Source organism: Ursus americanus, chromosome 34, assembly GCF_024610735.1.
Source record: "Ursus americanus isolate L20-20 chromosome 34, mUrsAme1.1.p, whole genome shotgun sequence".
NCBI lineage: Eukaryota > Metazoa > Chordata > Mammalia > Carnivora > Ursidae > Ursus > Ursus americanus.
Genome location: NC_142160.1, coordinates 17623446 through 17636707, shown reverse-complemented (window position 1 = coordinate 17636707; position 13262 = coordinate 17623446). Strand labels below are relative to the sequence as shown.

At 35.9% G+C, this 13262-nt stretch overlaps 1 protein-coding gene across 3 annotated transcripts in view; it reads right to left on the bottom strand.

Annotated features, from left to right (window-relative positions):
* Nucleotides 1-13262, bottom strand: part of VPS13A (vacuolar protein sorting 13 homolog A) — a 226192-nt gene that overhangs the window by 160213 nt on the left and 52717 nt on the right. For all 3 annotated transcript variants that reach the window (XM_045781058.2, XM_045781059.2, XM_045781060.2), the window contains exons 20-22: nt 10320-10456; nt 8449-8581; nt 5853-5970 (exon numbers count right to left, since the gene is read on the bottom strand). In XM_045781058.2, coding sequence (XP_045637014.2) covers nt 5853-5970; nt 8449-8581; nt 10320-10456 — 388 coding nt within the window. The remainder of the gene's footprint in view (nt 1-5852; nt 5971-8448; nt 8582-10319; nt 10457-13262) is intronic.

The following is a 13262-nucleotide window of genomic DNA, read 5'->3' as shown; positions in this document are numbered from 1 at the left end:
TGAGCGTTCTCTTGTTGTACCAATCCCCTGGGGCTGTTCGGGAAGTATTAAATGGGTCTTTGGTTAAATTATAAAATAGATGTCTGGCTGAGATTTCAATGTTCGCAAGGGAGAGAAAAAGTATGGTGGAAAGAAATGAAAGGGTTAGCTACAGTCTAAAACTATTTAGAACCACATATCTTAACAGTACAGTCAAGTTCAACAGACATCTCTACTTAGAATCCTCGGCTCAGAGTTTCAGCTAACAATAAATTATAAGGATCTCAGTTTATTGAGATTTATCTTTAGATAAAGGTATTTACATGAAAAGTGTAAATCAAGTATTACTTATTACAGTTTTTTATTTTTACTCTACTTTTTATTTTCTATGGGATTTAAAAGACAAATGCATAAAATTATAAATCTATGTTAAATGGGTACACAATCCTTAAGATGTGTGACAATAGTAACATAAAATGAAGGGAAGTGGAGCAGTAAAGAAGTAATTTTTTGTATGCAATTCAAGTTCAGTTGGTGTCAATTTTAAATAAATTGCCACAACTTTACAATGCTACATGTAATCTCCATAATAACCAATAATAAAATATCTACAGAATATGCACACAAGGAAAATAGAACAGTCAAACCATGTCAAAACAAAAAAAACTAAATGCAAATGAAGGCAGTGAAAGAGAAAATAAGGAACAAAAAAGCTGTAAAACCTATAGAAATAAATAACATAGGAGAAGAAAGGGAAGAAGAAAGGGGGGGTAAACAGAAGGGAGAATGAACCATGAGAGACTATGGACTCTGGGAAACAAACTGAGGGCTTCAGAGGGGAGAGGGGTGGGGGAATGGGATAGGCTGGTGATGGGTATTAAGGAGGGCACGTATTGCATTGGAGCACTGGGTGTTATACGCAAGTAATGAATCATGGAACTTTACATCAAAAATTAGGGGTGTACTGTATGGTGACTAACATGATAAAAAATATTTAAAAAAAGAAAGAAAGAAAGAACAAAACAACAAAAGTCCTTCCATATCAATATTTACTTTAAACGTAAATGGTTTAAGCTTTCAAATCCAAGATATAAACTGACAGAATGCATGGGAAAAAATGAGATTCAACTATAGGCTGTCTGCCAGACACTCAGTTTAGATCTAAGGACACAAATAGTTTGAAAGTTAAAGAGCAGAAAAAAATATCTCATGCAAATAACAAATATAAGACATCAGGAATAGCTTTAATAAAAGCAGTTAGAAGAGATTATAAGTCAAAATCTGTTACTAGAGACAAAGGACAATATACAATGATAAAAAGGTAATTTCACTAAGAAGACATAAATTAAAACATATGCACCAGACATCAGATAAAAAATATATGAATCAAACACTGACGGAATTGAGGAAAGAAACAGATCTACAGTCATCAGACTTCAATACCCCATTTCAATATCTGATGCAACAACCAGAGAAAAGCCCAACAATGGAGGACGAGAACAATGCTATTGACAAAAATGGACCAAAACGGCAGAATACACATTTTTCTTAAATGCACACAGAACATGCTCCAGGACAAACCATAAATAAGGCCACAAACAAGTGTCTAATTTTTTAGAGGTCTGAAATCACTGAAAGCATCTTTTCCGATCACAATGGAATGAAACTAGAAATCAGAAGAAGGGAAGTGTAAAATTCACAAATATGTGGAAATTAAACAACACACATATTAAACAATAAGTCAAAGAAGAAATCACGAGGAAAAGGATAAATATCTTGAGACAAGTAAAAACGAAAACAGAGGATATCAAAATTTATAGAATATAGCAAAAGCCATACTGAGGGAAACGTATGGCTGTAAACACTTATGTTAAAAAAATATCTCAAATAGACAAACTAACTTTACAGCTTAAGAAACTAGAAAAAGAGCAAGCTAAATCAAAGGTCGGCAAAAGTAAAAGAGCAAAGAGAACCAAAACAGACAACTGAGAAATAACAGAGAAGTTCAACAAAACTGATAAGTGGTTCTTCAAAAAGATCAACAGAGTTGAACTTTTAGGGAGACTGAGAAATAAAAAGAGAAAAGACAACTGAAATCGGCAATGAAAACAGGGGCATTACTACCAATTCTACTGAAATAAGAATGATCATAAGACAGCACTATGAACAATTTTACACCAACAAACTGGATAATCAAGATGAAGTGGACAAATTTCTAGGAACCTAAAAAACCTACCAAAACCCTAAGCTGTGAAGAAACAGAAAACCTGGATAGACCTATAACTAGTAGGGAGATGGAATCAGTAATCAAAAATCTCCCAATAATGAAATGCCCATGATTAGAGGATTTCACTAGTGAATTCTAGCAAACACTTTAAAAGAATATAAATTCTTCTCAAAATCTTCCAAACACTGGAAGAGAAAGGAACACTTCCTAGCTCATTTTAAGGCCATCAACGCTCTGATACCAAAGCCAGACAAAAACACTTCAAGAAAACTACAGACCAATATCCCTTATGACCACTGATGCAAAAATCCTCAACAAAATTCTAGCAAACAAAACTCAACAGTACATTAAAAGGATTATACACCATGACCCAGAATTTATTCCTAGAATGCAAGAATGGTTCAACATATGAAGACAGATCATTATAATACACCACAGTAATAGAATGAAGGAAAAGAAATACACAATCATTTCCTCTGCTGAAAAAAAGTATTTGAAAAAATTCAACACACTTCCACGATAGAAACATCCAACAAATTAGCAACAGAAGAAAACCACATCAACATAAGAAAGGTCATATATGAAAAAACCTACAGCTAACATACTCAGTGATGAAAGACCAAAAGCTTTTCCTCTATGCTCAGGATAAAGGATGACTGCTTAAATCACTTCTACTCAACACAGCACTGGAAATTCTAGTGAAACTAATAAGGCAAGACAAAGTTAAAGGCATCCAAATTGGAAAGAAAGTAGTAAAACTGCCTTTGTTCAAAGATGAAGTGATCTTATATGTGGAAAATCCTAACACACACACACACACACACACACACACACACAATAAATGAATTCAACAAAGTTACAGAATATTAAAATCAACTCAGAAGAATCCATTTCTTTTTTTTTATTATAATAATTTTTTTTATTATATTATGTCAGTCACCACACAGTACATCCCTGGTTTCCGATGTAAAGTTCGATGATTCATTACTTGCGTATAACACCCAGAGCACCATGCAATACGTGCCCTCCTTAATACCCATCACCGGTCTATCCCATTCCCCCACTCCCCTCCCCTCTGAAGCCCTGAGTTTGTTTCTCAGAGTCCACAGTCTCTCATGCTTCATTCCCCCATCTGATTACCCCCCCTTTCTTTATCCCTTTCTTCTCCTACCGATCTTCCTAGTTCTTATGTTCCATAGATGAGTGACACCACAGACAAAAGACTGGTATCCAAGATCTACAAAGAACTTCTCAAAGTCAATACACAAGAAACAAATAAACAAATCATAAAATGGGCAGAAGATATGAATAGATACTTTTCCAATGAAGACATACAAATGGCTAACAGACACATGAAAAAATGTTCAAAATCATTAGCCATCAGGGAAATTCAAATCAAAACCACACTGAGATACCACCTTATGCCAGTTAGAATGGCATAAATTGACAAGGCAAGAAACAACAATTGTTGGAAAGGATGTAGAGAAAGGGGATCCCTCCTACATTGTTGGTGGGAATGCAAGTTGGTACAGCCACTCTGGAAAACAGTGTGGAGGTCCCTTAAAAAGTTAAGAATCCATTTCTATACAGCAACAATAAATAATCCAAAAAGGATATTAAGAAAACATTCCATTTACAATAACATCAAAAAGAATAAACTTAACCAAGGAAGTAAAAGACATACATCGCAAACTACCAAAATGCTGCTGAAAGAAATTATAGAAGACACAAAGAAAAAAGGGAAGCCTTCTCATGTTCATGGATTGGAAGACTTAATATTAAGATGTCACTACTCAAAGCATTTACAGATTCAATGCAATCCATATGAAAATCAAAGTATCTTTTATAAAAACAGAAAATCCACCATGTAATTCATATGGCATCTCAAAGGATCCCAAATAGCCAAAACAATCTAGAAAACAAGGTTGGATAACTCACACTCCTGATTTCAAAACTTACTACAAAGCTATAGTCATCAAAACTGTGTGGCTCTGGTATAAAGATAGAAATAGAGACCAAGGAAATAGAAAACCCAGAAATAAACCCTCACATATATGATCAAATGATTTTCAATAATGGTTCCAAGACTGTTCAGTGGAGAAAGGATAGTCGTTTCAATAAATGGTGCTGGGGAAAGCAGATATCCACATACAAAAGAACAAAGCTGAGTCCATACCTTATACCATATCCAAAAAAATAACTCCAGATCTATCAAAGATCTAAACATCAAAGCTGAAAGCATAAAACTCGTTGTACAAAAGATACAGAAGTTTTATGACATTGAATTTGAAAATAATTTCTTAGATATAACACCAAAAGCACAGTCAACAGATAAACCGGACTTAATATTTAAAACTTTTATGCATCAGAGGACACTATTAAAAGAGTGATAAATAAGGCAATCCACAAAATGAGAGAAAATATTTGCAAATCATTTATCTGATAAGAATAATATATTTAAATAATATATTTTAAAACAATAAAAAACTCCTGCAACTTAACAAAATCCCAGTTAAAGATGGGTAAAGGACTTGAATAGATATTTCTCCAAAGAAATACATGAACTACCAGTAAGTACCTGAAAATTACCTAATCAGTAATCATTAGGAAAATGCAACTGAAAACTATAATTAGATAACTACTTCATACATATCAGGGAGGACTATTTTTAAAAATAAGAAAATAAAAGCTGGTAAAGAGGTGGAGAAATTGGAATCCTTGTGCACTGCTGGTAGGAATATAATGGTACAGCTGCTATGGAAAACAGCAGGGCAGCTCCTCAAAACATTAAAAATAAAATTATCTTGGGGTGCCTGGGTGGCTCAGTCATTAAGCGTCTGCCTCCAGCTCAGGTCATGATCCCCAGGTCCTGGGATCGAGCCCCGCACTGGGCTCCCTGCTCTGCTGGGAGCCTGCTTCTTCCTCTCCCACTCCCCCTGCTTGTGTTCCCTCTCTTGCTGGCTGTCTCTCTGTCAAATAAATAAATAAAATCTTTAAAAAATAATTAATTAAAATTAAAATAAAAAAATTAAATTATCTTATGATCCAGCAATTCCACTTCTGGATATATAAACAAAAGAATTTAAACCAAGGACGCATACAGATACTTGTATATCAATTTTCACGGCAGCACTATTACAACAGCCAAATTTCACTGCAATAATCCAAATGTCCATTGACAGATGAAGAGATAAAATGTGATCTCTATAGATGCAATGGAATATTTCTCAGCCTTAAAAACAAATGAAATTCTGATGTGTGCTACAACATGGATAAACCTTGAAGGCATTATACTATGTACAATAACTCAGACACAGAAGGACAAATATTGCATGGTCACATTTATGTAAGTTACCCAGAGTAGCCACATTTATAGAGAGATAACATAATCAATCATGACTGCCATGGGCTGGGGGAGTGAGGCATTATTATTTAACGAGTAGTGTCAGTTTGGGAAGATGACAGTTATGGAGATGGATGGTGATGGTTGTCACACAACAATGTGAATTACTTAATGCCAATGAATTATAAAGTTTATGTTACGTATATTTTTACCATACACACACACACATACACACACACAAAATCAATGATATACAGTATTCCCTTAGAAAATCTACAATCACACGAAAGAGACAATACATACTTGGGCATCCTTATATCCATGAAAACCATGGCCTTGGAGAGCTCCACATTGAAGTGCATAGGTACCAAAATGTGCTGTGTAGATACGTTGAGTTTTCGTGCTTCTCTCCAATTATCGCCTAATTATGGAAAACAGTACATGTTTATCCAGCACACATATAATTTGAAAAACACATTAAACCTAAAATCACCATTAATACTTTGTAGTCATATACTGCCTGGTATGGAAAAATCTTCCTACATCTAGATAATCTTAATGCCACCTTCCTAGGTACACACAATGAGCAGGTAAATTCACTTCCCTTTCACTTCTTTTGCTGCTTCAGAAAGACTCTCTATTTCAATAGGAAAACGCTTATTAAAAAACCAACAACACAGTTTAATCAAATCTACTGTGCATCCATTTACAGTCACCACACCCAGCAGATACTTTACCCAAAAACAACATGGCTCTAAGGCAATAATGAAAAAGGCAGAGAAAAGCAGTTTTTCTGTATTAATAAAAACAACCAGTTATTCGAGATTTGTAACAGACATTGTTCTAGGCAATGTTTAAATTTTCATTTAATTCTCACAATGATGTTTAATCACCTCATTTCAGAAAAGTGAAACTCAGAGGAATTTTTTAATTTGCTTACGGTCAAAAGGCCAGCGTGTGGTACAAGTGAAACTGACATCCAGGTCTGCTAACATGAAATCTGTGTGATACAGTGCATCTTCATATACATTAAAGCTCATCTGAGCCTAATAATCCTCATAAGAAAAAGTCCTCAATCAAGGAAGACCAAGCCAATGAAAGATTAGATGCAGAGAAAGGTAGTAAAGTGAACTCTATTACAATTCTAAAAATTCTAACAGTATCAGGAGTAATAAAGTATTTCCTTCTATTCTCAATGTATACAGAAAAAATATGTAAATGCATGTTTTCAGTATTTATCAAGAGAGCTTATGACAATTACCTAAAGCAACCCCAATGTCAAAAATATGTTGCTCTAAAAAAGATTTATTTAAGAACAGTTAACACTTATAAAAACAATTCTAAGGAATTCCAATAATTTTCAGACAATAATGGAATACTTTAAGTTGTTCTTCACAAAGCATCTCAATATCTTAAATATTAAGTACACTTCATGGACTTCAAAAATTAATGATCAAAAAGTCCAAACATACCACAATACTGTTATTTATTCCTTGAAAAAAATTATGGGTTTTCTATAAATAATTTATATTTGCCACCCACTATACTTCTGGGCTAATTCTACACCAACTAGATAATGATAAAAACAGAAATCATGTTTATTATCCCAAAGTGAATATAAAGAAAATTAAAATGTTCCAGTACTATATAATTTAATACTTTTAATAACCACTACTTTGGGTTCTCATTGTTTCTCTTTTTATTAGTTATCTCAGATAATTAAAATTTGACCATATACATACAGATCTCTAAAACATCCACCAATCCAACTCTGTTTTATTATCTAAATGTTTACTAACACTCCAGGGATTCAGAAACAGTATGACACAGTAAAAAGAGGGCTCCACTAGTCTCAGATCTCTCACTATGTACTTTTATAGTGGCTCCTGATGAGTTAATTTCTGGCTCTGCTGACTTCATCTAAAAACTAGATCTGCATCAGAGACTCCACCAAAAGTGAATGCGGTAAAAGCAAGCCTATGATACCCTCCTCAATCCTAACATCCTCCTCAGTCTTTGTGTGGCTGTTTATGGCCTGTACGGTGGGAGGCCCTAGGCTAGAATGCCTCTGGCTGTGAGCAGCCGCTTGTGATTATCCTGTATAAAACAAATATTTTAAATATGTGCCAATGTTTTCCAACCCTGTCCAAAGGATTTCTCAAACTCAGCACTATTGGTATTTGGGCCAGGTAAGTGTTGTGGGGTGGCTTTCCTCTACACTGTATGACGTTTAGTAGCATCCCTGACTTCCACTCACTAGATGCTAGTAATGCCCCTACTCAACTGTGACAAAAATGTCTCCAGACATTGACAATGTCTCTTGAGCAGTGAAATCAAATACCTGAGATATTGCCCCTAGACACTATCTACCATTACCTCTAACTCAAAAATATAAAAGGTTAATTTTTTTTTTAATTTTACTTATTTGGGGGGTGGGGGAGAATAGGGAGGAGGAGGGGCCAAAGGAGCAGACCCCCACTGAGCAAGGAGCCCAACACAGGGCTCAATCCCAGGATTGGGATCATGACCTGAGCCGAAGGCAGATGCTTAACCAATGGAGCCACCCAGGTGTCCCAAAAATATAATCGTTTTGGGCGCCTCGGTGGCGCAGTCGTTAAGCGTCTGTCTTCGGCTCAGGGTGTGATCCCAGCGTTCTGGGATTGAGCCCCACATTGGGCTCCTCCGCTGGGAGCCTGCTTCTTCCTCTCCCACTCCCCCTGCTTGTGTTCCCTCTCTCGCTGGCTGTCTCTCTGTCAAAGAAATAAATAAAATCTTTTAAAAAATATATATATATATATAATCGTTTTAATATATTTGGGATAGAGGTCTTCAGAGAAACTGTCTAAAATCCTAATCATTCCAGCAAAATTAATCAATAAATAATGCATTATATACTTACCAACCGTGCTGTAGAGCAGCTGTATGCTTGTAAGCTGAACATCAAAGGAATCATAAGCTCTATGCATGATCTCTTCAAGTCTGGCCCCACCTGGTTTCATATCTGGCAATTCCGAACGACTTTTACTTGTCACCTTAAAGTTAATTTTAACAGTTTAAATAATGCAAAATGCTTCAAACTAAAAATAGAAATTTTGTATCTTTATGACTGTAACACAAAAATTTAATAGAAGATAAACTCACAAACTGACATGTCAGGTTAATAGAAACATCTTTATCCATGACGTGTATAATGAGAAGACCAGAGACATTATTTTTACATAATAAGTTATATTTCTCAATTACGTAATTCAAAGAGGGAAACCAAGCCAGCCCTGGAGAACAATACATTTGAAATTTTTTATATCTGATAAGAAGTCTTTTTTAGTTAAAAACAAAATTAAGAGACAAATATAGCCTACAAAATGTTTCTATATCATGATGACAGATATTTAGATAGTTTTATAAGAAGAAGAATCCAGAATTAAATATTAGGAGAGATGAATGCAGTCCCAACTCTGCCATTTAGACAACCTAATGCAAGTTGTATTTGTACCATCTCCTTCTTGGCGTACTATACATACTAGTTTTTTCACTTAAACATCCTGGAGATCAATCACTCCACCACAGTATATAAAGAGCTTATTCATTCATTCGTGTGTGTGTGTGCAGGCGTGCACGCGTGCGCCTTAACATTTTCACCTCTATTTTATATAGCTCACATGCAGCAGACTGTCAAAACTGATTATCTCTGAAGGGTAATGAATTTTAGATAAAAAGTTAAACAAACTTGCCTAAGGTCACAAAACTAGATAGATACCCTATTCCTGCTCCAGCTACCACACCACACTGCCCTTGAAACAATTCTATAACTAAAGTCAAATATGAATAACTAACTATGAATATTATAAACATAAATCCAGCAACCGTCTATGTAATTACCAACTGAAGAGTAAAAACAAAGAATAAAAGATACTATCAATATCAAGAAAAGTACATATTTGTTAGGTAGTTAGAAAAGTTTTCCAGTATTACCCATCCTTCTTGGGTCTTTAAATTCACATAGTTATTTAATATATATTTAATGACCTAGAGCAGGTGCTGTCCCACAGAACTTCCTATGAGGATGGCATTGTTCTCTATCCAGGCTGAAATAGCACCCCCAAGGCACTTATGACCATTAAATTCTTCTATGTGGCTAATGTGACTAAAGAACTAATTCTTTATGTTATTTAATTTTAATCAGTGTAAACAACTACCGGTAGCCAGTGGGTACCATATAAAACAGTACAGATCTAGAAACACAGAAAAAAATTATTCTCTACTCACAACTGAGGAAGAAAAATATACATAACTGGATGAAAAGGGAATGACTCAGGTAAATGTGAGAAGAATGTCTCTCAAGTTAGGATTATTTAATAGAAATATTAAAATGTCAATATCTACAGTTACATATACAAAAAATTTCAGAAAGATGAAGATTTGATTATTTCCAGAATCCCCTCCCATTTGATGTATTTTAATTAGTCAAGTAGTAAATTTATATTGAAAAGGAAATAATCTCTTCAAGCATTACTCTCAAATTCTGTAAAAATAATTCCTAGGTTCACCCCTAACCTGCAGAGTTCAAAATGATCATTTTGGTATGAGAAATGTAGGAAAACTACCTAGTTAAATGAAACTTTGCATTATTTACTAAAAAGAAAGAATTCTCAAATCCTATAATCTACCATAAAGCTAATAATCAGGATAGCAACTGTTTAAAAAATAAAATACATTTTAAACAGGGAAACACCTTAAGTATCATAATATAGGGCAAATGTTACTATGTACCTTTAGATGACCAAGATCCAAAAGAAGTAGATTTGATGTAGGACTAAAAATTCCATCCTGTGGGATAATAACATATGAAGCCTTCAAATTGATTTTGAGATCAAGAACTTTCTGTGTTTCAATAATATACAGTAAACCTGCAGAAAATTTAAATTGAAAATGTGAAGTATTAATTTTAAAAATACATTGAGCAAAATATTTTCAACATAATGTAATTTGTTAATCAATATGTGCGTACACTCTTAATTAAATACAACTGAGTACAAAATTGTAATGATTCCTCAAAGAAATGTTTCTGATCCACAAATTCAATTTGAGTAAAACCAAGGACATACATATCTAAGAAATTAAGTTCTATGAAACATTCAATAAGCTTAGAACTTAAGTACAGAATGGACTCCAAGCACAGCTGTTAATTTTTTCCCCAAAATTATGTGTATTCAAACACAGACAACCTGGTTTTACTCAAGTTGTTTGCTGGGTGAGTCAGGTAGGACAGTCCCAAGAAGCAGTCAGAAAGGACAAACTGGCATTTGAGATGCTTGGTACCACTGTCAAGCATTTCTCTATCCTCATTTTCATCTCCACCTGGATGCCAGGAAATAGTGATCTGTCTAGTTTGTTTCTTAATGGAAGAGGGGGATCTTGAATGTTTGGTTTTGGATATCAGTCTATTGTCTCTCCTCTACTTCCCACCACACTTAGAACAAAATCCAAGTTGCTTAATATGACTTTCAAAGTTTTGTTTTACCAACACTATACCTGCCTTTTTAATTTTTAACATCATTCCACTCTCCCTCATTTACTACATTAGAACCAACCTAGCCTGCAGCTGCCAAAAATCACCCAATTTTGTCCCAGGCTGGGACCCTCACACTTTACCACTGCTTTGAAGGCTCTTCCTTACACTCTTCAGCTAGGTGGGTCCTACATGTTACTTTTTCAAAGAGCTATTCTCTTACGTCACTAAAACTATATGCAGCTACCCATTATTCTCATTTCCTTCATAGCATCTGGGCCTGTTAGCAATTTATTTCCTCCATCAGCTCTATATTCACCCATGTGAAAGTGGATCTGAGCCTTTCTGACACTTTTCTGTTGCAAATTAGTACTGGAAGGAGATAGGAAACGCTGGTTAGACACTGTAGGAAGAAAAGGTGTTGCTTCCTGGTGTCAGTGGGCTCACTCAGCAGTATTCCACAGCAGTATTCCACAGTAGTGTGACTTTCTCCAAAACCAGGCTCATGCTGTCTGTGCACAAGTACCAACAGCATCCAACAGCCATGCTTTCCTGAAAAACCCCCTTCAGTCCATTTCATAGCAGAATGCATTCAGTGCGACACTGTCCCATGAACAGCTTCCCCATCACATCAGAGGGTAAGTTCAGACAGCAAGTTTCCAGGCCCTTTCCCCAACATGGCATGAAACTCAACCCTTGGAGAAGACAGGGATATCCTGCCAGGGAATGCAATGTCAGTGTGATGGCAGTGGCTACTACTTACAGCTACTCTTCCTGTGTTCTTTAAAATTACTTTTTTAAGTGAATATTAAAATTTTTAAGTGGATAACACTTAGTTCTATGCCTGTCTTAAGATTATAAGATCCATCAAAGGGTAAAAACTACATCTGTTTTTATCACTGCTATGCTCTCCAAAACTCAGTACAGTGTCCAATACAGATTTGGCTCGTGATAAATATTTGAGTGAATAAATGAGATCACTGAAAGAAAATGAATAACTATGATCCTATCAGAGCACCTTATTTTTCAAATGAAGGGTTTTCATTAATGACATTTGTCAAAACCACCACATTTGACAAGGGTAACTAACTACATGTGTGTGTTCTAGAAGCTGATCCCCCTACCTGACAAAGAGGAAAAGATCTGAAAACCTTCACTCCTAATGAAGAAAATAATACAAGAAAGAAATAAGGTTATAGAGGAAGAGGATAATAAATAGAGGCTAATATAGAAAAAAAAAAAAGTAAAAGACGGAAAGAGAGAATGAATGAAGAAAGAACCAAAAAAGATAGAGCTATATAACAGATGAGTCTCTTCCCAAATTGGTAAATTTTAGCTTTCTGGAAAAATATTAAAAACATACTATTGAATTTTTTATTAAACTGAAAACTTATAGTAGCACCCCGCTTTTTCATAATATTAACATTTCATTCTACTAATATTATTTGTGCACAGAAAAAACAGGAATTAGAAGAATAGACTTCACATAGTCAAGTCTGTTAACTTTAGAAGGTAAAATACTGAAGACTTCCACTTCTTAAAATATTTAACACCTGGAGAGGAGTCAAAAATGGAGGAGTAGGAGATCTTAGTTTCGTCTGGTCCCAAGAATTCAGCTAGATAGCTATCAGATCATTATGAACATCTGTGAACTCAACTGGAGATCTAAGAAAAGAATAGCTGCAACTCTACAAATAGAAAATCAACCACTTCCTGCAAGGTAGGAGGTGCGGAGAAGTGAATCCGAGGCAATATGTGGGGAGATAAACCAAGGGGTGAGGGAGCCTCCATAAGCTGGCTCAGGCAGTGAAGCGGGGTGGAATCCTAGGTGGGACAGTGTGGTCTCAGGATCCAGGGGTGCTTGAGTGTGGTCTCAGGATCCAGGGGTGCTTGAGTGCAGCGGAGTTACCAGGCATCAGAGCAGGGAAGCTGGCTACAATCAGCGAGCCCAGGAGAGGGCTCAGCCAGAGCTGCCACAAACATCGGACCGTGGCACTCTCCCAGCAGGGGCCCAACAAGTGGCAGAACCAGGGAGACCCCCCCCTTCCTACCCTAAGAGGAGCGGTGCGGGAGAGCACTGCAGGAGTCTGCAGGGTTTGAAGACTCAAAACAGGGTGGTGTGCCTGTGATAGAAACGCTCGGTCACAGACGGGATGAGTGCACGGAGTGGCCGGGGACCAGGGACAAAGGAGTGGCTGACAGTT